Raw genomic sequence first — 25835 nt, 5'->3', positions numbered from 1 at the left:
CATGAGAGCAAAGCTTTTCCCCCACACACACACTTGTGCACTTGTAGAAACGCAACGCTTGTGTATAAGATTTTTTTCTGCTGACTGGAAATAAAAGAAATGTAGAAAAATACTAGAAAAAAGGAAAAGCAAAAAAAAAAGAAAACACAAAAAAATTGGAAAAATATAAATGTGTGTGTGCTTGAGCATTTTCCTTGGCTCCACTCGGGTTTTATATAAAGAACGAAATGACGACGACAGCTTGAGAGGAAAGTAGGGAGAGAAAAATGGAGGGCAAGCCAGTCGGAGTTGGTCGGAGTTTTCGCCAATACGCACACAGACAGCTGCCACACAAACGTACACAGCTAGCTTTTGGGATGAAAAAAGCTTTTCTTCATTCTAGTTTTCTCCCCGTTTTTTATTTATCCCTTCAGCTCCTATTTCTGGCTTTCCTTTGTCACAGCTATAAATATTATATATAGGGGTTATATTGAGTCTAGAAGTTGCTATTTTACATGTGAATTTTCTCAGTGGCTGGGCGCCATTTAAAATTAAATTTAGTTGGGCGCCATATATGTCTTTAAGTTGCCCATAAATCCACAAGGTATTCAACAAGTTCTCAGTGCATAAATTGTGGAAAACAATGGCAGGCTGATACATTAACACTTTAAGCCACTGAAAACAACCCGGGGGAAATGTCTGGGGAAAATGCAAAACTCCCGAAAACTCGCGGCAACCCCATGACAAATCGCTCTCTTTTCTGCCTGTCTGTAAGTGTGTGTGTGTGCGTTAGTGTGAGAAAAAACGCAGCCGAGCAGTAAAAACAACAAGCCCACACATACACACACACCCGTATCGATTATTGTAGCATACTTACGGGCGTCATTTCATTTTATTTATTTTTGGTAGTTTGGTAACCAGAAAGCTGTCAGACAAAGAAAATAATGAAAGTCATGCTTGGTCTTTAGATTCCTGGAGCCTGTGTTTTTTTTTTTTTAATTTTTTCTGCCTGTAATCACAATTTGTTTGTCTGTGCCTACACTTAAAGTAGTCGAACTTGAGGCAATCTGGAGCTGTGCCGTCTGGGAAAATCATTTTACAGCTGGCGGGCCAAAGTTTTCCCCAGTTGACAGGCGACTATTTAACACGCGTCATAGCATGAGTTTTATGTGCACACACACACACACACACACCCACCGAGTCGGGAAAATAAAAGAAAAACCAGTGTCAAGGTTAACGACCAATGAATTTATTTTGCTTGAATAAATTTTACGATAATGAGGAAATTGTCGTTGTCGTTTTGGGTATTTTTAATGGCCGTAATGTTGGCGTTCTATCTCATTTTCTGTGTGTGAGTGCTGGTTGAAGTGACGTATACAGTTTTAAATTTTCCATATTAACCAGTTGATCTTTAAGTTACATTTCTCGGCAGTGGCTTCGCTTCGGCTTATCAGAAATGCCGCAAACGTTTTTCAATTTCCTGCCGGCATAGTTTAACCACTCAACGGTGGTTGCTTTCGCAGCACAGGACCTCGTCCTGAGTTCTGGACTTGCGACTCAGGACTCGGCCGAGTCGAGCCAACTCCATTTTACGTAACATTAATTCTGTGATTTATTAGGGTCACGTGACCGTCAAACGGACGACTGAAATTGCACGAGTCACGAGTCAGCCAGACGACCACAAAATATCCATTGCCAACACGGCGAAAAAAGCATAACAATATCGTTATTGTCTTCTGTACTTACAAGCCAAATAACTTTGGTATTTTCTGACTTATTCGAAACAAATAAAAGATCTTTACAAGAGAAATAACTGATGTTTGAAAACGACTTACATCAAATCAAATAGAAATTTAGGGTTACAATTTTATACAATACATTAGTTGCTTTGTTTTTTCAAATAAGTTGAATGTCTTTTGTGTTCGCTTAAAGCTTTTTAAACAGTTATTAAAACTAAAGATAAATATTTTGCGATTTTGTAAGATTCTTAACTATTACCCTATAAATAATTAACTTCGTTGATATTTTTTCTCTCTGCACGTGTAAATATCCTTACCCACGTGTAGAGCTCATCAAAGTCTTTCAATTCAAATCAGTCGTGCAAAAATTGCCTTCGAAATCCGAAACAAAATTCTTTGTTCGGCCCGTGGAAATTGCGGGCAGGTAAACAAGTTTCTCCACCTTCGGCTGTTGCCTGGTTAGGTGTCATAAAGTGCATTCACATGAATGCGATAAAGTTTATTGTCAGCCAGCTTGGGGGGCTTCAAAGGGAGGCCAGAGATTGAGGGGCCAGATGCTCAAAGGAACAACAAGAAAAATTAATACCAAAACATTTGCTGGTCCGTATGTCTGAGTCTTGGGTCGTTGTCCGTCCGTCCGGGAGATCGCACACGCCTACGCAAACATGTCGCAACTGTCATTTCAGCTTAAGTTGGTCCATTGTACGTTTATATTAGTCGCGGGCCAGATAAAAAAAAAGAGGAAAAAAGGCCAATGGGAAGAGCTTGTGTGGGCAGGTCCAGGGGAAAGGGGGGCGTAAACAAGAGTTACGAGCGGACCGATGCAGACTTTCAAATTCGCTTCAAGTGTAAAGCGATATGCGGCGTAAAGGATGTCGCCAAAACCGATGACACAGGCACAGGCCCAAGGAACGAAGTTCCGTAGCTTAAGTTACAAGTCATGTTCGAGGTGTGGCCCTTGATTTTTATTGAAAAACGAGCGAATCGCTTTAAGGGCTTGATTTTCAAGCATAAACTAAAACCACTTAGTCTGCTTTAATGCATTAGAACTGGCTCCATTCACCCATACATATACATATTTATATATATGAAGGCTACCCTCTTTTGGCAGCCATTATTTTCATAACTATGCGCGAAAAGCTTTTTCATTTAAATTAAAACAAAAGCAAACAACAAAATTCCTCCACGAAAAAATGTTTGAAAAAAAAAACTGGAAAATGCTGTGAAAACGGCAACGGAAAATGCCAGGCAAACTACAAAAACAGTGCAACAAAATAGATAACTGCTCTGTTTTTTTTGCTCAATGGTCGTAAAGCAGCTGCAGCAGCGACACCTTCCGGCCATCATGGTGAACAAAAAGAAAAAAAATAAAACACGAAAATTCATTCGGTGCATGTGAATAATTACACAAAAAGCTTAGAAAAAATAATGGGGCGAAAAACCAAATGAAAGTTTGCAGAGATGAAATGCCAATGCAATTTGGGTTAACAATATTTGGTTTATTTTTTTTTCTTCAGCCGCCTGGCTTTAATTTTCCGAATAGAATTGAATAAAAAGGATGGAAATCAAATAAAGGCCAGTGAAAGATTGTTTTCTGTCACCATGCGAGCTTAATCTAATCAATTGTTGGTTAATCTTTTCTGGCTTGAGTGAAACAGCACAATTCATTCACAGAAAAGTGAGTAATTGTAACTATTTCCTTTGGTATGAAATTTTCGGGGTCTTTATCAATAGGTACTTTTTAACATTTTTTCAAGAACAATTTGATTAACATAATAATTTTTGTCGATTTGATTTGGAATTGTTTTTTTTTACAAATTATTAAGTTTTTTGTGGTGTTATCAATATTTTTTGTTCTCAGAATAACTAATCAAATTTTGTTTGAACTTCTTCCTAATTATTTTCAAAATGTTTGTCAGTAATTTATATTTATTTCCCTCGTAAAGCTAAAAAGTTTTGATTGCGGCCGATCTCCCCAACCTAAGTATTAAAAACTGCCGACGGCAATGCAAAAATATTCAGACTTATAAAAGGAAAGACTGAGACAGATAGAATACCTGTTTTCCTAACTTGTTTTCCAGTTTTCAGGGCCACCCCAAAGGGTTTCCCATACGCTATTCAAATTCCATATTCAGCCATAATTTTCTGCCATTATTTTTGTATGCAAAGGCAAAACTTGCTCGCCTGCCCTTAGAATTGACTAAATGAATCCATCAGAAAGACCTTTAATATGAGAGTCACGCCCCTCGAACCACCCGGCTTTGGCCGCCCACACATTTTCGCCCCCTCGATTTCCTACCCATTTTTGCAACTTTTTCCCTTCGTTCATTTGGCGCGTTCAACCAATTGGAAAATTTACACGTGCAAAATGTTGAAAAATTGTTGCGGTTTATGTATTTTATTTTAAATTTTTTCTGCCGCCACTGCTGCAGTCGCTTGAAATTGTTGGGCATAAAAATTGAGAAAAGCCAGCGTAAATTTCCACACGGCAACAATTTCGTTTTAAAGTGACACCATATACAAATGTACAGATACGTATTTATTTTTTTTATGTTATTTAAATGTGTTCACATTGTTGTTGCTGTTGTGGCTTTTTGTAATATTTTTAATTTCGCCCAGGCAGCGACATAAATCATTTTGTCGCGCATTGCAAAAATTCCAAAAGAGCAAAGCGAAAAAATTACAAAAATTTTTAAATTAGCTCGCATGGGAAATGGCTGAGGGGGTAGGTGTGTGGGGGGCGAAAGTGGATGGTGGTGAGGGGTTGAGCGGAATTAAATTTTCATATGAAAAACTCAGAGATAACAACAACAACATAGGAAGGGGAACAAAGCCAAATAGTAGAAAATTGGAAAGATGAAGTTGCCTGAGATAGCAGGACAAAGGGGAGGAGGTGGGGCGACGAAAGGGGGCTGCTGACGAAAAAAGCAATTTTCAATTTTTCTACACAAAAATGCCAAACATGCCGGGGCTGAGAAAGAGAGAGGAGAAAGGGGGCTAAAGGGAGCTTGTGCTAAAAACTTTGACGACAGCCAAGCACTGTGAATGGTGGAGGGGGTGAGGGGGCGGTGCGACCGAGGGGGCGGGGCAGCGTTGGCGTTTGCGCCTTGCAGTCGCTGGCAAGTGATAAATCATTTCAACTGTCACTTTCGAAACACAATTTTATCTAAACACAGACACACAGACATTGACTCGCACACAGACAAAATGCGACAGACACAAGTACACAGAGAACAAATTTTTAAGAATATATTAAATGGCGCAACAGTTACTTAACTATTTAAATATTACAAAATACACACTTATTAATTCATCGGCTAGCACTGTTAATTACTTTGTGCACCACTTTAAAATCTTTTAAATCGCTAGGCTTATTAAAGCTTGCCATAAATAAAATTACCTTAAAACATTTTGTGGAACTTTACCCGTGTTATTAAATACGGTTTAACTTCAATTTTAGATTAACTAATTTTTGAAGTTTCTATATAATATCAATATCACTAAAATATTCTTTGGTTGTTATACCATTGTGTTAATTCTAACCACTAAAGTATCTAGATAATATATTAAGTTTGAGCAAACGTTGTATATTTATTTAAGTAACTGAGGTATTTTAAACTTTAGGTAAAAAAATGTACAACTCTATACTTTTTTTCACTGCACTGAACCGAATTGAAGATACTTTGGCATTGGGGTGAAGTGAACTCTATGGAAAATGGAAAATTCGTTTCGTTGCGTCTGTTGTTTTTCTTTTTTCGGCTTTCTGGGCAGGCGGGGAATACTTTCGACCGTGGGTGGTGGGGGGTGGGGGGTGGAGGTATAATGGGTGTTAGTTATAATGTGTGCCAGTGTGTGTGAGGAGTGCATGGGTGATAAGGCAAATGCATTTCGAAGCTCTGGGGCATCTAATCAATGCCTAAGCGCCATTTATCAGGCCCATGGGCACTTCACGAACTTCGGGGAAAATCGGGGCAGAAAGTGGGGAGAAGAATACACTTAGCTAGAAGCGGAAAAGCGATTGGGGTCGCCACCAAAATAGTTCCACTAAAAATAGAACATCTTTCGTTGCGTTTTACTGACAAAAGGCCAAAAATCAAATCAAGAAAAGAAGTAAAGAAAATTAAAAATAAATGTATAGTCAAGAAAATAAAAACCCTTATACAAGCTTAGAAATTTTAAAGAACATTTAATAGAATTTTGGCACGGACAAATTCTAACAAACTAAAAATAATAAGCAGCAGAAGAAATTTAAAGACTTTGAAATAAAATGTTATTTCGGAAAAATACACAGAAAGGATTACTGCAATCCTAAATTTTGTTTAAAAACAATTTGAATTATTTAAGCAATAAGCAAAAAAAAAACCCAGGCACTAAATTGGAACAACCACAAGCCAGCAAGATCATTTGAAATACATTTTTGAACCAAGTTGAACGGAGAACGACAATATATGTAATTTAAAATACATATTAAGACAAGCGCACCATAAATGTTTTAGCACATTCTCAGAATCGAGAGTTGTGACATTTAAAGACCCCATAAACAAAGAAATCTTAAAAAGCATTTTGGTTTAAAATTATTTTTGTTTTCAGGTTTTTTTCCTGTTAAAGCGTAGCGAATTCGCCTAGGTTCGGTTTATTGATTTAACATTGCATAAGTTAATAGAAAAAAAGAGCAGAGGGACGGACTCCAAAAATCGAATTAGTCAAGTCACAAAAATCGAAAATCATTTACTTGGCACAAAAAAAAGAGTAGAAAAAAAGCAAAAACAACTCAATTCGCCTCATTCGCCGCACTTGAATGTCTTCACTAGCTTTGTCTCGCTCTGGCGCAGTAAGAGAGAACAGAGCAGCTGCGAGGCAAATGGCGCAGCCTTCTTACGATATTTAAGCAGCTAACTTACGGTACGATAATCTGTCAGGGGAAATATACGCGGCCATCACAAGAGCGAGAGAGCGCTATTATGTGTGTGCTTGTTTGAGAGAGCGATTTTAGCAGACTGTTTGGCTCTGTCTCTTTGTGTTTTTGTTGTGTTTTGTTTTGCTTCGGCTTTTTATTTTATTTCCTTACAATAAAAACGACAATAAAATTTTTTAGTGCAAAGATTTATGTGTGAACAATTTTTTTTCGGCTACTCACTGTAGCTTCTGTTTGTGTTGTTGCCTGCTAGAAATCTCTATTAATTTAATTATTGACTTTTGTTGGCTGCATTGAAAAATACAAAATTTTTGTTTAAATTTATCCGTTGTGAAACTTAACATTTTTTAAATTACTTTTTAATTAAAAAGATTTTGTAAAAAATATGGTTTTGGCTAAGAATATGTCATAATAAAATTTGTATTTAAAAATTTTAATTTTTCTGTTATTGTTAGCGTATGTTTATTGGCCTTAAATTTTAGTTTTTGGATAAAAACTATTTTTAATCTGTATATAAATGCTGAACACAATATTACATGCACACAGACGTTTATTTTATATTTTATAAAAATGTTAAACTAAATATTAATCAACATGTAGTTGCTCACTAACATATTTTGAAATTTGAAAGAACTTGTCCTACCTAGAATAAAAGGTTCTTCGTAAGGTTAAATAATTAAGATTAATTACTGAGTAGTCAAATCGATTGAAAATAGGCAAAAGTGGTATCAACTTTCCAAATAATATTTATTCGCGAGGCAAAAACCATTGAATTGATGACCAATTAAAGAGATATTATTCTACTGTTTGTTTTTTTCCGAATTTATATTCGACCATATTATGTTACATTTTAATTGGACAGGTGCAGTTTCAGTGGCAATTTAATATTCCTTTTCGAAAAACAAAAGAGACCTGCATTCGTTTGCCCAATGGGGGCGTGGCAGTGGTGGGGTGGCTCATGTAGGGTGGGTGGGTGTAAGGTTGGGCATCAGCACCACCCCATAAACACCCCACAAAAGCGTTCATAAAACGTGCCCATTTACTACCAAGAAAATTGCCCATTAAGAAGAAAACGAAGCGTAGTCTGGCCCCCAACTTCTCCTCGTCTTCTGACCAGAATAGAAGGAAGGCAGCGAGGAAAAAAAAGAAAATTTAAATAAAGGTGCGTTGGTTGTCTGCCCCCGTCGTTGAGCTCAAGAAAGTGCTTAAAAAAATAATAGAAATTGCCCGGGAGATTGGCCGAGGGTTGCTGTTGTTGTTCCTCTTCCGCTGGGCACGCCTCTCCACTTGCCGCCCCCTGCGCTTTTTTTTCTCTCGCCTTCATTGTGCTTTAAAGCCAATAAACCAAATTATTATTAGCGCCATTTTCATTCTGCGTTGGCCCTGCTTTTTCTTACACTACGTATTTCATTTAAAGTTTTATAAGCTTAAAGTGTCCATTGAGGTTCTAATGTTTATATTTTGTGGGCCATTTTTTTGAGGGTTTCCTCGCAAACGACCTTTTCGTTCAGAGATACCGAGATTATTGGGAATTTCAGGTGGGGACGCACCTGTCACTCACCGTATTTTGACGAAAGCCCATAGCCAACTATCTGCAAACCTTCTACAAATATCAAGAGATATATGCGTTGGCTTAACATATTCAGCGTGCTGTCAATATCGGTTGAAAAGCATTAAGTTGACAAGTGTTGCGAATTGTGTCAGTCAGTCGGTGGCTTAGAGTGGCTCAAGATCTTAATACTTCTGCGGATGCCTTAACTGGAAATGAGTTTTAGTTCGTTTGCCGAAAGGCTTAGGAACGTGGAAAATTGAATTAATAATTATACGTGGTTTTCCCGTCCTGATAACTAAGTAGTCGAGCAATAACTTACTGAGGGTCTTAAAAAGTTTTTCGTTGATTTAAGCAATTTGTCTTTCGCTTTATAGGTACTTTTATTAAAGCTGATGATTAAAATGAGTTATAGTTTAAGGCTTAGGTTATAGGGAGTAACTTTAAACTAAATGGTTTTCACTCCCATTTTTCATTACAATCACACACGAGACATAGTTTATAGTACATAGGCTTACAGTCCGATTTTTAATAGATTTCTAACGATCGGCTTTTCTATCTTTTTCAGGACGATGGTGTCGAAGAGAATGGTCCTCACCTGCCGATGCTCGCAATGCGGACGCCTCCCGGCGATTGTATTCCTCAGTCTTCCTCGGTAGTCCTGGTAAGTAATCTCGTTGGCTCCACTTACTCAAAATCCTATTCCATTCCACAATTATCTGTCTGGCCAACCGATAGGGCGGCTTATCAGCGGTCTTGAGCTATCATCACGAGACCAACTGACGTCAACGTTTCCATTAGATTTCAATAATTTACAACATCAATTTTTTGCCCGGCCTTTGCCTTTCCGCCTGACAGTTTTTTGTGGCCTCTTGCCGGTTGGTTGTTGGCTGGTTGTTGCTCGGTTGTTGGCCGGTTGTTGGTTGGCTGCTTTTAATTTCTGTTGCCCCATCGATGAGAAGGCTGCTTCTGCTGCTGCAAAAGCGAGAGATCAAGCGACTCAGATTGTGCCAGAGAGTTAACGTTAATGGCAAAATACTAACAATGGCTGCTGCCGAGAGTAGGTAATTTCTATAATGATATACGAACTGGCATCGCCCAACGGGCAAAGGCTCCTCCGCAGTGGATTCGCAGTCGAAGTTTCAATCCAACACGGAGAGAAAAGGAGCCACTCTAAATCTAACGAAAAACAATTGGTTTTTGTTTTAATTTTGTATTAAAATTACGTTAGACTTGGGGTATGCCAAAAATAGGCCAAAGTAAACTTACAATTTTATGTTTATTAAATGAACTTTTTTTTTATTTGGATTCCTTTTTATTTTAGTACCTATTTATTTAAAACGCTTTTTTAAGGTTTTTGAGAAGCAGAATTTTGGTAAAATGAAAAAAGTTTTCTTCCAGTGAGCTCATTTTAAGAGTGCGCCTGATCGGCGGCCATGGATCAGATCAGACGTCCCGCCTGCGGCCCCAGTATCTTGAGTTTCTCAGTCTCAGCCAGAGTTTCAGCCTGGCCAATACCAATGCCAATGAAACGACCATCAAAATGGCATCGACATGGCTCCGGCGAACGCCTTCGATTGTCTTCTCAATGGCAGAGTGCCCCAGAGGTCCATGGACCCCAATAGCGGAGTCCAAAATGCGTGCCAATTACATGCGGCCGCAGCTTTCTTCTAATAGCAAATGCTGTAATCAAAATTCCATAACATGCCCAAAAGCCAACCTGCCCGTTCTGGCTGGCAATTCGTTAAAGTCAATTTGCAAATCATTTTTCCATTGAAACTCAATCTACGAACTACGTGAAAATACCGAAAGGCAAGACCCGCGGCCCTCGGCCTCCACAGACTCTTTTTCATCCTCTTGCCGCATCGATAATAATGATTTTCTTTGAAATGCATACTCGAGAGCTCAGCCAGGCTTAAAAGAGGGCCCCCAGAGCCTCTGACAGACAACTTTGTGTGCTCCACCTTTTGCCCCGTCCCGTCCCGTCCCGAACCGCCCCTTTTCCCCAACCCTTTTCCGATGGCTTCGAAACGTGGTGTAATAATACTAAATTGTTGCTGATTATCCTTTTGGCGGTTTGCCTTTGGACATGTTCTCCAACCTCAGTCTTCTGGCTTCTCTCCCTCTTTTGCATACGCTTCGACTGAAAATGGCGTCACAGTCACTGCACATGCAACACAAAAAGCAAAAATGAAAAATAAAAAATACATATAAAATAAAAGCAGACTCCACCACTCCACCACTCGAGTCTCATCCTCATCTCTTCTTCGGAGGCCCGAGATTCTCGGGTCCGGAGGTGCCCTGCTCTGCATCTCTATTTTGCTGCAGCCGATTTTGAAAGAAATCAAGCAAAAATCAAAGCCCGAGCCGCCGCAGTCTCTTCAGGTCTGGAGTATTATGGAGTGCGGAGCATGGACTCCGACTCCAATTCCGACTCCACTGAAGAGGAGGCCCCGGAAAGTGTACAGAAAGCCCACTTCAATAGTCACATAAATAGACTGTGAGTCGCGCTCGAGAGTCTCGCGTAGCTCGGCTCTGGCCAAATGGAAAATCGTGTGCCTGGGTTCCTACACTCAAAACAACAAAATCAGGGATCAATGGCAAAAATATAGTGTAATTTATGAATTTGAAGATATTGTAAAAGAAAGTTGTTAGGGAACTATTTACTTTAATACAAGGCAAAAAATTGGCGCCCTACGTTGTGCTTCAGAAATCAAGAAAAAGTAGTTTGCTCCAAAGACAGTAGATGTTCCTATAAAATATTTTAGTCCCAACATTTTTCAGAGAGATAAATATTTTGGAAGCTATTCTTAATTTGGTTAAGAGCTCATTTACACCTTTAATGTTTCCAGTGCACACCGACTTCTACTTTTATTTGTGGCTCTGCCGTTTTTGAGGTTTTTCTTCGTTTTGGGTGCTTCATTTTTATGCTTCACTTGGCCGCTTTGGCTTTGTCGGCACTTGAGCTGCTCTTTCAGCCAGCTATTCGGAAAGTCGGCTAAAACTAAAAACAAAACAAGAAAAGACCAAAGCGTTTTCCAGCCAACGTTCGCGGAAAGCTTTTTGTGCGGCCAGCATTTTGGTAATTACCGTTAAATAACCCAAGTCCGAGGCATAGAGACAAAGTCTTCAGCGACTGTCAGATGTCAGGTCCCAAGTGGAAAACAACAACCATGCGAGAGACAACGGACAACAAACAACAAACAACGAGACGAACAACGCTGCGTTCTGCCGCCAAGTTGTCGCAATCCTTGACAATTGTCAACTGCTTAAAGCCTCAAGGCTGATTCGCCGTCTGCAAATTAATTGCGCCCAAAAGTCGAGAAGAAGTGAAAAAGAGAGGCTCGGGAAGAAGAGGAGCAGCAGCGATCTTGGCCGGGCCGAAAGGCAAACAAATTTTGCATACCAAATGCCAGCCAACCTGTGTGCAAAGTTTTGTCTTCGTTTTGTTTTCGTCTCCGCCGTCTGAAAAGCTGCACTTTGCATTTTAACCAGAACTTTGGCTGCGAAATCAATTAACAAACAATAAACGTTTGTTGGCCAGGCCAGACACGTATTTTATTTAAGTATCTAGAATATTAAAATGGGATCAGACACGACACAAGTTTGTATTGGCGGGTAACAAAAAAACAGAGCTGAAAAAAAATTGAAGCAATGCGTTGCTGACATTCATTGAAACGTTTTCGGAATATCTGAACGATTCCCAGCCGCCTTTGCTTTCTTTCTGCAGCAGCGCAGATAAATTCTCGAGCCTTTTCATTTTCGAACTGCAATGTTAAGCACTCGGACTTAAATCCAGAAAGCCAAGCCGAAAAGCTGCGCTAAGAAAAATTCTTTAAGCTTTTACATATTTCTGCAAAAAACAAGTATTCTGAACTGGTCGCTATTTATATTGTTTCCTCAATAGAATTATGAAGTAAATAAATTATTGTGATATATTTTAAATGCTACTTTGAGAAAGTTAAATTTTTTGGAATTATAAAATACAAAATTAGTGGCAAATTTTTCGGTCCAATTATTTCTCTCTGTGCGCCATCAACTGCAGCGAGTGCCACCCAGCAATCGTCGACAGTCACCGCATTGCCATCAACTTAAGACGATTATTTATGAACTGCTCGGGGGGCTGGGGATCCTACTCGGGAACCGAACCCAACTGAACTGAACTGAAGCGAGACTGAAACTTGGGAACTTGGTCTGGTGATGGCCGTTCCAGGACACTGACATCCAGCGAGTAGAGGGAGAAGGAGCCTGTCCAGCGGAAAGAGACGGAGAATGAGACAACAAACCCGACACCGACACTGTCTACAATGTACCAATGCGTGTTCGATGACTTAAATGACAAGAGGAACGCGTCCATTGCGATGCGAGATGCCAAGGCTGCAATTGAGCTGGCCAACCTCAAAAGCCGAGTTCACAAAATACTCTTAGCCATGTCATTACAAACTGACTAAATGACACCAGTGAGTTGGGCGCAAGAAGGCAGTAAGCAGGGTACAAAATCAAGTATGAGACAGAAGATTTTTTCCTTTTTTCTGATATAATTTCTGTTCAGTTTTTCTGATCCGTGGATCTCAGTTAAGTGATGCAAGAAATTTTATATAATGAAGACCTGGTCCAAATGCAAAGATCTCGCAGAGATTGAATATTATGTTTATGTTTTAACCCGTGAAAAGAGATTTGCATAATGCCTCCAGCTAAATCGTAAAAAAATTCAAAAATCACAATGAAAACAAAACGCAATTCGCCTAACAAAAAAATGATTTGCGTGCGAAAAAACCAAAAATAAAACTGGGAAACAAAATTATTGCCAAGCTCTAAAAAAAAGGGTAATAAAATAAAATGTTGGAGCCGAAACGGGCTTCAACTTTTGTTTTCTTTGAGGCTGCATTTGATTTGCTCCAAATATTTTGGGCTAACACTTGGCGCTGATTCCACAGGCTTCACATAGTTTTGATTGATTGCCACCCCTCCTATTACTTCTGCGTGTGAATATATATTTCATATTTTATAGCCAACGAAACCCGACCAAAAAAAAAAAACAACAATTTTGCGGTCAAAAGTCTGCACGAAATTTTTCAATTTTTTGCGTTTGTTGCGTTTGAAATTTTGTGTGCTGGGTTATGGGAAGATTTATTATGGTTCAGCTTGAGAAATATTTCGGCTTAAGACAGGTTGATATTTTCGTTCCGAAACTGAACAAATAATTAAATAATTTTTTGTTTATTTATCTTTACTTGCAGACAACTTCGGAACGAGTGCAAGCGGTAAGCTTTCTCCTTATAATTGTATAATTATTATTACCAATAAAGTGGGGCAGCCCCAAAATCGACACGCCCCGAGATCAGAGTTCTGGGCCTGGTTTTTGCCAAAATGGAGGCACCGAAAGAGAGGAATGACGCGAGGCTGCCCATCTCTGTTCCGCACTAAACTGAAAATTGTAGACTTTGAGATGCGGAATGACAGGACCCATAATTATAAACGCGCATAACCCATCATCAGTTCACTTCAGTTCAACTCAGCTCGGGCCTCAGTCTTTCGTATTCAGTTTTCAGTTTTACGTTTTCAGTTTCCAGATCCCTTGATTCCTGGTCTTTGGCTTTGGGGAGAAGGAACAACTAAATGCCGGGGCATATAAATTTTGTGATTAAGAGCCATCTTATCATTATTATAGAGTGAGCGCACGCTCTGTTCGGGTTGCCAGTGCCCTGTGACTCTCGAGAGATGGGGCGAAAGGGACTGGGAACCTGGGTGGGGATGTGAAACCAAAAGGCAGAAAAAAACAAAAAAAAAATATATAAAGAAAATGAAATACCAAACCGAACACTCACACACGATGAGATATTTCAAAATGTAGCCGTGCGTGAGTGCGGGTCGGTTCAGTTTGGTTCGGTCGGGGTTTTTCGATGTGTGTGCGCCCCTCGCAGGCATTATAGGATTTAGTTTTTGGGATTTCGATTTCTCACACAGGGAGCGGGGTCGAAAGAAATGTGTAGAACATATTGTTGCTGTTGCTGTTGGGTTGCGTTTCCGAAGATTTCCTGTGAAATACTTTAAGCCCAGAGCCTCCAACTCCTCACCAACTCCACGCCACTCCACATCACTTGGGTTTCGGTTTTTGGTTCTCTGATTCTGATTCTGATTTTGTTTCGGCTTTTTTCTGTGCTCTGTGTTTTGGGTTAAACATACTTGAAATTCTTGTTTCAATTCTGGGCCTGGCGGACGGGGGCCCTCGCTTCGTAATTTAATACGCTTTCAAAATTAAGAAAAATACACACATCTACCAAATACATGTATCGATATGGCCGGGAAGGCCCCAAAGGTCACAGCCAAAGATTCAAATTCGAAATTAGTAGGGAGAACATAAATAACGCGAACAACAAAAACCACACTCCGTCTTACAAGCGTGTTTTTGTCTATTTCTTCGTTGGGCTCAAGTTGGAAATATTTCATTATTATTGGACAGTTGCCGAGCGGTTCAAAGATTCATTTCATCTGATCTCCCATCGCATCTAGATTTTTAGTCTTTTTTTATTTTTAATTTATGCTGTCTGTTACTTAACTTGATTTGCATATTCTGAAGCCAGAGGGGGAATAATAAAAAAAAAGATTGGATTTCTTTTTTATAGTATTTAGTATAGTATTTTTCTGCTTCTCGTTTTTCAATCTAATAAACCATTTTGTTGCTAAGTACAGCGGCGGAATAAATGCGAATTTTTAGCTCGCCCTCACTCTGCGTTTTTGCACTTTGCTCCCTGTTTTCTCTTTCTTTTTCGCGCGCCCTCTCTCTTTCTGGCCAGACTTTTCCCCTCCAATATGGCCGACAAAGCTGCACAAAATGGGGTAACAGCGTACAGAGAGAAAAAAGATTTTCACATGTAAGCGGCGAAAGGGAAACACTACAGGAAATAACAAACAGAAAAATGAAAAAAATTCAACAAAAAATACTTTAGAAATTTCCTTGTCTTCATGTTTTCGTGACTGATGCGTTATAATTTTCAGGCTTTTAAAAAGCATTTTCTGTGTGTGTTATTAAAAAAAATGAGAAAGGAAGGGGGAGGAAGCTGAAGAAAAAGCAGAACATCCCCAATGCCTGGAACCGCCTTGAATTTTTCGCGTTGTCTGCGCCGCAACTGCAATTTTGATGTCAAAAAAAATCATCTGCAGACATTTAACTTTTTTTCTGGCTTGTATGTTATTTGGTTCGTGTGCTAAACGAAATTACACGCTTATGAATTGCTTAATATCTTGTACCACAAGGCATAGAACAAAAAGTGAGGGTAATAACCAAAGGAGGCATCAAATCGGAGTCACTCACCTGTGGGCCCCACAACACAGCTCTCCTGATTCGTTTTTTTCCTTTCGCAAAGGTGTCAATGCGAGTGCATAAAGAGTAATGAATACCCGAACAGCCGAAAACAAATTAAACCCGCTGCCATTAATCTTCCCAGCCAACTCCCTTGGTGGCAGATCAACTCCAGAGTTCGGTTTCAGTCGCAGTTCCTGTCTCGGTTTTATTCTGGGACCTGGATACACCGGCAAGGTGAGATGCACTTCAACGTGTCTCATAAATTCGACCGGATTGAGCGCACAGAAATCTCGTCTTGCCGCCATTTGCATACGGCTTAAAAAACGGACTGAAACGAACCGAGGGGTTCATAAATTTGGCAAATTTGACAATTATGCGCATTAATAATAAATAAAATTGACAATAATTGAATTTGAATAATTTGATTTTGCAAATGGGGAGGAGAGTCAAAAGAAACAGCGACTCCATATGGCTAATCTGCATATAAGGCGGTGCTCCGTCAGCTTTTTTCCCTCTTTCTTCAACTGCTTTTTCTTCGTAGGCGTGAAAACATGTGTTGGCTTGGTCGGTTTCTCATTTTATTTTTTTGTTGCCGGCCTGGCCTGGAATTTTAATAAACTTTTTGCCAAGCAGTTTCCATTTTTTTTTCTGAGCCTATTGAATGAACTCCAGCATCAGCCTGAGAACCGAAATCCGAAGAGTCCAAGGCGAACCGCAAAATCCGTACGAAAATAATGAGGCATGAACATGTTGCAGCATCGCCAGAGTTTTTTCCTTGCAACATTATTATTATTATTTTTATTATTATTCTCCCCATTTTTTGCCGGCCAAAAACAATGCAACAAGCCGACAATGATGATGGTTGTTGGTTGTTGCTCGTCGGCTCAAAATATTGCAGCGGATCACACAAATCCTCCATAAAAAGCCTCCTCTCCCTCAATATATATATATATATATATATATATACAGATATATTCGTGTGCGGATGGCAAAGCCAAAAGCTAAAGCGGCTTTTGTGTTAATACTTCAAACTGTTTTTTGTGCCTGCCTGGGAACAACAAACACGAAAAGGAAAAATCAAAAAAATGGCCACAAAAATTGCTATTGACTTTGGAGTCTGGTTTGCCATATGCCTGAGCTCTTGTAGTTGTTCTTATTGACTTGTTGCCGTTTTATGGCGTTGCGCGATTGGGTGATCCATCATCATTTTGCGGCCTCCGATAATTTGCAGTTTATTCATATTTTTCCTTTTGGGTTCGCACATGAAATTGTCCTGGAAAATCGAATGAGTAAAAAGGAAAACACTTGGCTAAGCAGTGCTTAAATGCTATCATAATAATTATTTCCGCCATTGGAGTTGTTGAGTCACAAAATACTTTCCTTTTAAATCTAAGTCTACACTAAGTTTGCACTCAAGTGTTCATTTAAAAATGTAGCCAAATGGCCAAAATATAACAAAATTGCAGCTGTGCAGCCATAATTCATGGATCATTGTCAAAGCAAGCAAAGCCAAACTACGTTGATTATTCCATGCTTAATTAAGTCATTTGTTAGTGGTACTTAAGCTTTATTAATTTGCCGATCGTATGCATATCACTTAACTGGCCACCGTCTAAACCGAAATGAATTGCTCATGTTTATCACAGCGCCGGGGAGGTTCAATAAAGCGTTTCATAAACAATGAATGCCGGGCCATAAATCAGCCAACTCAAGCCCAGCTCGGATGCTGGCTAATAAGCGGGCTAACACCTCGGAGGTCCCACTTCTCGGGGGTCCAAGCTCGAGTGTTTACTGTACAGCCACCCACTTGACAAGCTCGGCGCACTGATGAGCATGCTGATGATGACGCCCTTTCCAGTCTCAGTGCTTTTGTCAGGCGCTTCCGTGCTTCTCTGTTTTTCTCCGTGGATTTCTTCTGGCCTCTCTGCCGCTGAAGTGTTTGGCTCAAGCGCAGCTTCTTGGCCAGCACTTGAGCCACGGTTTTGTCGAGTGTTTGCCTTTGCGTTTGCCAAGCTGCAGCTGACAAATGCCCGGGGGCGTTTAGGCCACCCAGGGCGTGCTGCTGTCTGATTTCTTTTGACATGTTTTGAATTCAATTAACCGGCCTGGACCGCCGCCGCCGCCGCTGTTTATTATCATTTCGGGCCAAACTCAATTAGTTAGGCACCCTGAATAATACTCTACGCCCGATGAGCTTAAGCAGACTTCCGCCATGTTGCTCGTTCCCATTGGAAAATGATTGACAGACGATTGGCATGGATTTGTATAAACAAACTGGAGGAGGAAAAACTCTGAAAACTCTGGCCCCGCCATTCGAAAATGGAAAGTTTTCTTGCGCGCGAGCGGTAGCATTTGGCGTTTCTCAGTTGGTGAGGGCTAAAGTTTATTTTAAAACTAATTGAAAACTGCTACGGATTCCCCTCGCAGTCAAGTAGTTTGGAAATATTTTGCCAGCCAGAGAGGGAAAATATCTACAGCCCTCCTTGTCTTTCTCCATTCGCTTCTTGTCTGCTGGAAAAGCAATTTTGTTTGTTTTTGCTGCTGCAACTTGACGGGTGGAAAAGTGCATTTTGTTATTGAATTTTATGCAGCCTGCACAAGAAATGTATTTATATATTATTTTGTTCTTTATTCAACTAAAATTGTGTACACATACAAAAATGTTCCATTTAAGCATGGCTTAAATAAAACATTTTTGCACTTTGAAGGAGCATCTGCATCATTTAGATATATTGAATTTGGCTTTCTGGACTAACCAACGTCTCAGAAGTAAAGTTTATTCGCAGAGTTAGAAGCTGCTGGCTCTGCGAAAATCTTAATCAATCGGACAACTTTGAGCATGCATCTCGAGGCTTTGGGGTTTTGTCAGCTTTACTCTATAATTGCATTCTGGGGGAGGGGAGGGCGGAAGGACGGGGAAAAGCCAGCAGGAAACTAAAAATGTTTTGTATGTCCGTATAAAGGAAAAATCGCAAAATTTACTGCAAATTGGAATTTTGCGCAATTGTAGAAGGCAGGAAAAAAAATGAGAGCAAAAAGAGCGTGCCGAAAACAAACATGAAAATGTGGCAAGCAAGGCAGACCAACTGTAGTTTTTTTTGGGAGCTTTTTGCAATAATAACAACACACACATCGTATATACATATAAAACTGTCTGCGTTTGCGTCTTTGGCTCCTGCATCCTTCGTCCTTTAAGCCAATAATAAATAAAAATGCTGCCTGGAGTTTGTGTGTGAGTTGTGTGTGTGTTTGTGTGAGCCACCCACGAAAATTGCCCCGGCATCAAATTTATTTTCCCCGCCCCCAAAGCAAACTTATTGGGAATCGAGCGGGCACCATAAAGTCCACAAAGTTATAGTGAAAATTAATTAAGTTTTGCGCTGCGCTTAACAATTCAATTAAAAGCAAAAATGCAAGCGCCTTTATCGCGTACAGCGAAAAGCACTTTGGAAAAAGCTACGAAAACGCATCGCGTCCTAATCGGTTTTCCCCCCTTTCCCTAGGTTCCCCCTCTTCATCCCGTTTTTCCACCGACCAGACGAGTGCCCTTTCAAGTGGCACAAGTGCTTTTGCACATCGTTATTATAACAATAATAAGCGAGCCAGAAGATGCGGCTCTGGCCAAAGATTAATTGTGTTTGGGTCTTGAAAAAAAAACAAAAAAGAAAAGAAAAAATAAAAAAGAATAAAAATAAAAAGAAGAAATGGGAGCACACACCGCAAACCGAACTTGGAGTCGGCGTAAAGTGCAAACCACTTGAAGGAATTTACATATCACCAGCAGATACCAGCCGCTGGATCCATGGAGACCCCGAACCCGGCAGACCCATCTGCATCTGCGACTCCTGACCATGTTGCAGGCAAATGCATTAATCAATTTCATGTTTTCTTAAGCGCGCGCCCGTCGCGATTTGAGTGCCTTGGCCCCTTTCGCGGGGGTAAAATGGAGAAACGGGGGGATTGGCGGCGATCGGGGGTCTGGGGATCCCCCTGCCGCCCCCCCACGAGTGGAATAATCAATTTCGAGGATCATAAACAACTTTTAATGAAGTTGTTAAGTGCCAGCAGCTAGTTGGCCCGACTCTCTTAGCATTTCTTCTCCGCTCTTCGCGGCTAAAGTGCAGCTCACAGTGCTCGATAAGCTTGTGTAATGGACGCCTCCTCCTTGGCTTTCATTTGGCCAGATTCCGTTGGCCAACACACATGCACACTCGTACACACCGTAGGCCAACGCATTTCCATAATTGCTAAATTATGCAAACAATGGGGCGAAGTTGGGGGCGAGGCGCTAGAAAGGTTCCAACAAGTGATTGTTTTGGGAACTTCTTTTGTTTACGTTTTTCGGCCTTTTTTCTTCTTTCTGGTAAATTAATTTTACAACTTTTCCGGCATAGGGCTCCGCTGATTTGGTTAGTGGCTTCAATTTTCTTCATTTCTTTATCTGAGGGAATAGTTTCTTCTGGAGCTTATATTGAATATTAAGCAATGAAATTATACAAATAGTGAAGGAGGAAATGAAGTTTATATCTTAATGGAGAGTATTAAATGGTCTTCTTTCTCATTCGAATTTATCTAGCCTTAAAAACAAATTATACAAATTCTTCCGGCTCTCTATGCTATTTTTGAATTCCTAATTCGATAGGAGCCCTAGAACCACCGTCATTTCTTTATCTAAATCGAGAGTATAGAGTGGTCTGTCTTTTCTCACTCGAAATTCCCCAGGTTCATTTTTGGTTTTTTGTGTTTTTTATTTAGTCTGCTGCCATCGGCTTTTGTTTTATGGCCTATTTGGAAAATCCCCTCACTCCTGCACTCTTGTACTTTTCTGACCACTCGCCAAGCGAACGTCTCCATCGGCGACTAAATTAATCAAAACGAACTTCCGGTTTACGCAAAATGGCGTGAAGTCTGCCACCATTGAATGTATAATATTTAGGTGTGGCCCAGTGTGTGTGTGCTACTGTGTGTGAAAATTAATGAATGAGTTAACTGAAAAATTAATGAAAAGCAGCCAAAGTGAAGGTGGAGCGAAAGCAAATGCCAAAGGTGTTGTGCAAAAGATAAAGCATGGAAAATTTATGAAGGAATTAAACAATGGGGTTTGGGGGCGGAGAACGAAGGCTACCAAGTTAGACATTTGGCGTTGGGCAATATTTGTTTTGGGCCCCGAAATCTGATGATCATCGTCGCCATAATCATCGAGGAAGGAGCGTGAAATTATGCAATCCATGGTTCGAGGAGAGTTGGGTCTGGTTTATTTTGTTTGCATGTGCGCAGCGATTCGGGCTTCCTGTTTGCTGGCATTTGAGTTACTTAAGTGTAACTAAAACTTTAAGTAAACACACAAATAACATACTTAATATTAAACAAAAATATACACTCTGTCTGGGGAGATCCAGTGATGATGATGATGATGAAAAGGAAAGCACACAGGAAACGCCTGGCCCAGAGATTTTGCTTTTCGGCCAACGAGGCAAACAAAAGATAAAAGCCAGGGGAGTTTAAATTAACCAAAAATTATGCACGAACATTACCAAAGCTAAAGCCAACGCAGCAGCCCTGACAAATATTAATTTTGTTTATAAACAAGTCTTTGAGCCCCAGTCTACTGACCTGCAGCCAGTGCCACAAACAATGTCATCCATATGATTATCGTTACGACCGAGCCGAGTAATTTTATGCCCACTTGACAAACAGCCATAAACCAGAACAGCAAACACAGAAGTTGGAAGTCTTCTTGTAGTCTTCTCATTTTCGGGCAGCTTATAGTGATATGTAAAGCATAGTAACGTAGAGGCGTAGTGTGTGGAACTGTGGCAATATTGACATAGGCCTTAGAAGATTCCCCACGAGCACCAGCACCACTCACTCTTCTTCCATTTCTCCCCCATTTCCAGGTGATGCCAGCAATGCCAGCATAGGAAGTGGCGAGGGCACCGGCGAGGAGGACGACGATGCGAGCGGCAAAAAGAACCAAAAGAAACGTGGCATTTTCCCAAAAGTAGCAACCAACATATTGAGAGCGTGGCTGTTTCAGCATTTAACGGTGAGTACCGACAGTACCTTTATTTCCACCTCCGATTTCTGGCCAATGGCTTACCGGCACGTCAGAGATGTTATCGCGATCTCGGTGGGAATCTCTGACTGGCCGGGGGCAGGCCCCACCCCCTTCAAACTGGGAGCTAAACCAGCCCCGGCCTGATAAGCGTGTGCTCTAGGCACACTGCGCAAAAATAGTTCTTATTACATAATAATTTTTTTAAAAAACGTATATTAAACGAACAAGCCAACGGACAACAATATAAAAGAAAATAAAGATACACAGAATATCTGAAAAACTATCAATATATACCTTCAAGACCTATCCAACTAACTAAAGGTCAAAAAGTTCAAAAAAGTTTGAATAATAATATATACAGAAAATATAACGGAGAAAAATGTACTTAGATAGAAATAGAATCTGTTAAATTTAAAGTTTGAAGCTAAAAAGAATTTACAGGGGATTGAAAGAAAAACGTACTCTCAAATCTATTTTCTAAGTGCAGCTATTGTTTTATTTTCGTTGTTTTTTTTTCCAACGTGTGGCAGGTTGATAAGATTACCGCATGGGCTCCAATGAATGGCCTGCGTCAATTGGCGGCGCAGTGGGTGGGGAAAGGCTGGTTGAAAACCTGGGGGAAAAGGAAACAAAAGGGGGGAGGCAAGGAAAAGCCTGCACGATGATGTAAACGATAGCAGCCAGGGGAGGCGCCATTGGAACCTTGATTATATGGCCATTAGGGTGGGAAATGCAAACAAGATTGTGTGCTGTACTTGATCAGAGTGAAGAGCCTTCCGCCGCCCAAATCCAACTGCCAGACCCAATCGCAGTCCACTCACTCGGCCTAAGCATCCATTTAGCCCTTTGGCCATTTATCCATTTGGCAATACCCTTTCGGACCACGGCAGCTTCTTTGCCCGGTCATCGCGTCCAATTAGATTTCCATTTTGGGGCCATCAAAGAGCTCGGCTAAACGGCCTCGAAATGCGGCACTAAAAACAAATTGCCAATGGCAATAACTATTCAAAGCCAGAAACTGCAGTTCAAAGTTCCTTTTTCGGATTTCGGAGATGCCAAACGGAAGTCCAGTCCAATCCAGCGGATGTGTAATACAAATAAACAGATTTGTTATGCGCCACTTTATGTTAAGCTACAAAAAAAATAAAAAATAAAAAACTAGCGAAGGAGGTGGCCAAGGGTTGAATGTGAACGAGCCAAGAAAGAGGCAAGCAAAGCTATAAGATTTTATGCTGGACGGGTCAAGGAAGTTGTAACTACGTTTTTTGCCCATTAGTTTTGGGGATTTTTTGTGAGTCTGCTGCCGACGCAGCTGCGTATGTAAAATGATAGAAATCTTAATGGAATCCGGTAAGCGAATGTGTGTGGCCAGAGTTAACGACCAAAAGCTGACCAGCGCGATAAGCCAGCGAATCGGAAATTAAAGTTGAGGCTGCGTTTCTGGCCCAAAAATCGTTTTAAAACGCCAGCCACCCCCCGGGCGAAAAGTAAAGTAAACGGAAGAAGCATTAGCCCAACCACCCCCATTTCCCCACCCCACGGTGACATTGATGAATTGCCGTTTAAATCAGCGCATCACTCATGTTTGCCCAGCGGCAGCGTCTCGACTTTCACAGCCTGCACATCCTCATCTTCATCCTCATCCTGATTCTCATCCTTGACTGACTCCGTCGTCCCGGCTTAATGCCATTAACAGTTTTTCAACGCATTAGGGAAATTGTTTTTCTTTTACGCCGACATGCGTTCGAAACTTTAATTTCGTATTCAATGGCCTTCGATTTGGCATAAAGCAATGATTGCCAGTTTGATTTATCGGTGTAGCCTTTTAATTTATTTAAGGCGATCCTATGACTGATGTATTTTCGTAGAGGACATAGTTTTAAATGATTTAAATTGCTTTAAATAGAAATAAATACTTAATTTACATAAATGCAAAAGGCGCATTAATTTACTTAGGGCAGTATGCCTAGAATGTACTTAAGCAAAGTTTCTGTTTTATTTTTCTAAATGCAGATGCTCTATACTATAAAGGGTTGTCTTACACATATCAAATTGGAAACATGTGTATACAATTAAATCCATTGCTGAGCTTTTTTATTTATCCTTTTACAAAAGAAGTTGTTTTGTCAAACTTGCCTGATAAATTTATTTATAGGAACGTCGTTTGTAAATCGAAATCCGAATAAGACTTAAAGCCAGACCCCAAATAAGACCGCAATGATGGTGCTAATGAAGTGCATTGCATTCTGAAAATGGGGGCGGGGTGTTTGGGGCCGGGTTAACTGACTGGCCAACCAAAAAACAAAAGGCAGACGGCAGCAGCAACAACAACAACAGCAAAAACAGCAACAACAGCAACAGCAACATTGAGGGCATTGCATGGCCGCCTTGTTGTTGCTTATGGCTGACTGCCGTTGTTGCAAAAATGTGCTTGCTGTTGTTGCTGCCGCTTGGTTGCCATAATTATGGCAGGCGCGCGAATATTTTGTTTACATTTGGCGCGCATTGCAGACAGGCGGCAACAACAGCAACCAAGGCAACGACAACGGCAACAGCAACGGCTATGGCACGGCAGCAACACCAGCAAAAAAAGACTCATTTCGCGTGCTCCGCCTACTCGAGCAGTCGGCCACATGTGTGCGTCCATGTGTCCATGTGCCCATGTGCCCATATGCCCCGGGTCCGTTCCCATTCTCGACTTCCCCCCAAAAAACCCTCCCTCGCCGGCAATTTTCTTCCGGCTGTCTGTTGTTGCTGTTCTGCTTTTGGGCCTACGTTTTGCCGTTGCCGTTGGTATTGCCGCTGCAACTTGCAACCCCCGAAAAAAATGCGCACAGCGCGAAATGTTAAACCATGGCAAAATGGCCAAAGGAAGCCATAGAGGGAGGTGCTGGGTCGCTGAAAGGGGGTAGTGGGAGAGGCCGGGGGAATTAGGTGCAGCCGCGGTGAAAGAGTTGCATTGTTGTCAACAGAGTCATGTTGCAACGGCGCTTAGTGTGTGGCATGATTCAAGGTGCCGGCTAAAGACAAAACTGCAATGCGCTTCATGAATGAAAAACAAAAAGCAAAATTAAAAAACTGTAAATCCTAAAATAGATTTTGTTCAAATTTGTTCATATTAAAATTTGAAAATTTATTGTTATAGTTTGCTTATTTCAGAAGGTTTTTGTTAAGCCTTGAGCATTTATAGTTAAGTGGGAATGTTTCAAATCCTTAAATCGAATTCCTTTTTTAAATATTCAATTTCAATTTCAGGCGTAGGGCATCTTTATTGCAGTATAACCCTATCGCGTCGCTGCAAGTTATTATGATTTTTTCCAGCCCCCACAACATTGCGATTAGTGCTGGGTCTTCTAGCTCACCTTATCATTGGGGGTTTCGAGGGGCGAAGACGGGGGCAAAAACACTCATTTGGCTTTGTTTAGACTGGAAAAAATCTTCATAATGGCCAACAGTCGCCTTTTCTTCGCTGTGGCATTGCAATTTTCACCGCTGAAATTTGCTGCCAACGTTGTTGTTGCAGTGGAAGTTGGTGTTGCTGTTGTGGATGTTGCTGTTGCTGGTGTAGCCGTAGTTGTTGCTGCAGCAGTTGTTGCTGTTGCTGTTGCCGTCGGCTTGTTTCACAAATGGCGTCGCATTTGGCGTTGTTAATGGCGTCGGCATCGCTGGCATCGTGGTCTTCGTGAGCGGAGGACATGGGTGGTGGGGCGAAAGGGGCGTAAAGAGGGGACCCCAAAAGGGGGCAGACTTCTTGGGCTTGTTGTGCCATGTGTCACGGCGTTGCAGTCATGTTGACATCATTGGGCCCAGGTCCAATGAAAGGGGGTCTCTCTTCGGGGCCTTGGGCCTGCCACCACTTGTCAGCAGGGGGGGTGGAGGGGGTCGTCGAAACCCCCTTCATATGTGTGCGATGATTGTTTTAAATTCATTTGCCAAGTTTAAATAAACACACAACAAAGTGAAAATATGCTGGCAAAAAAAGTGGAGCGAGTACGGTTGCCACAGGGACAGAAGGCAGACATCAGAAATCAGAAAGAAAGAGACGGCCAGCCCAGGGATAGAAAGAGACGGCCAACGACTGTGGGCTGGGGCGACAACTTAAAGGCGTGACAGTAATTAATTATTTTGTCGTATGGTAAATTAATAAACCAAATGGACTTTGTTTCTACTTGACATGTTATGCACTATCTGTATATGTGTGCATATAACTCGGCGTGTGTGAGCGCAAATGCATAATTGCTTTTATTAGTCTAATTGGTGCAACAAAGTGCAGCTGAAAGAAAAACGCT

General features: G+C 40.9%; 1 protein-coding gene across 6 annotated transcripts in view; it reads left to right on the top strand.

The window, feature by feature from the left end:
• LOC108135856 (homeobox protein homothorax) overlaps positions 1-25835 on the top strand; it is a 103626-nt gene that overhangs the window by 71867 nt on the left and 5924 nt on the right. For 4 of the 6 annotated variants that reach the window (XM_017256750.2, XM_017256753.2, XM_017256749.2 and 1 more), the window contains 3 exons: positions 8751-8846; positions 13423-13446; positions 21386-21534. In XM_017256750.2, the coding sequence (XP_017112239.1) occupies positions 8751-8846; positions 13423-13446; positions 21386-21534 (269 nt within the window). The remainder of the gene's footprint in view (positions 1-8750; positions 8847-13422; positions 13447-21385; positions 21535-25835) is intronic. The other 2 variants (XM_041709745.1, XM_017256751.2) reach the window with 1 other exon arrangement.

Source organism: Drosophila elegans, unplaced genomic scaffold (assembly GCF_018152505.1).
Source record: "Drosophila elegans isolate 14027-0461.03 unplaced genomic scaffold, ASM1815250v1 contig_476, whole genome shotgun sequence".
NCBI lineage: Eukaryota > Metazoa > Arthropoda > Insecta > Diptera > Drosophilidae > Drosophila > Drosophila elegans.
The sequence above is the reverse complement of the archived record's forward strand: the minus strand, read 5'-3'. Positions and strand labels throughout refer to the sequence as shown.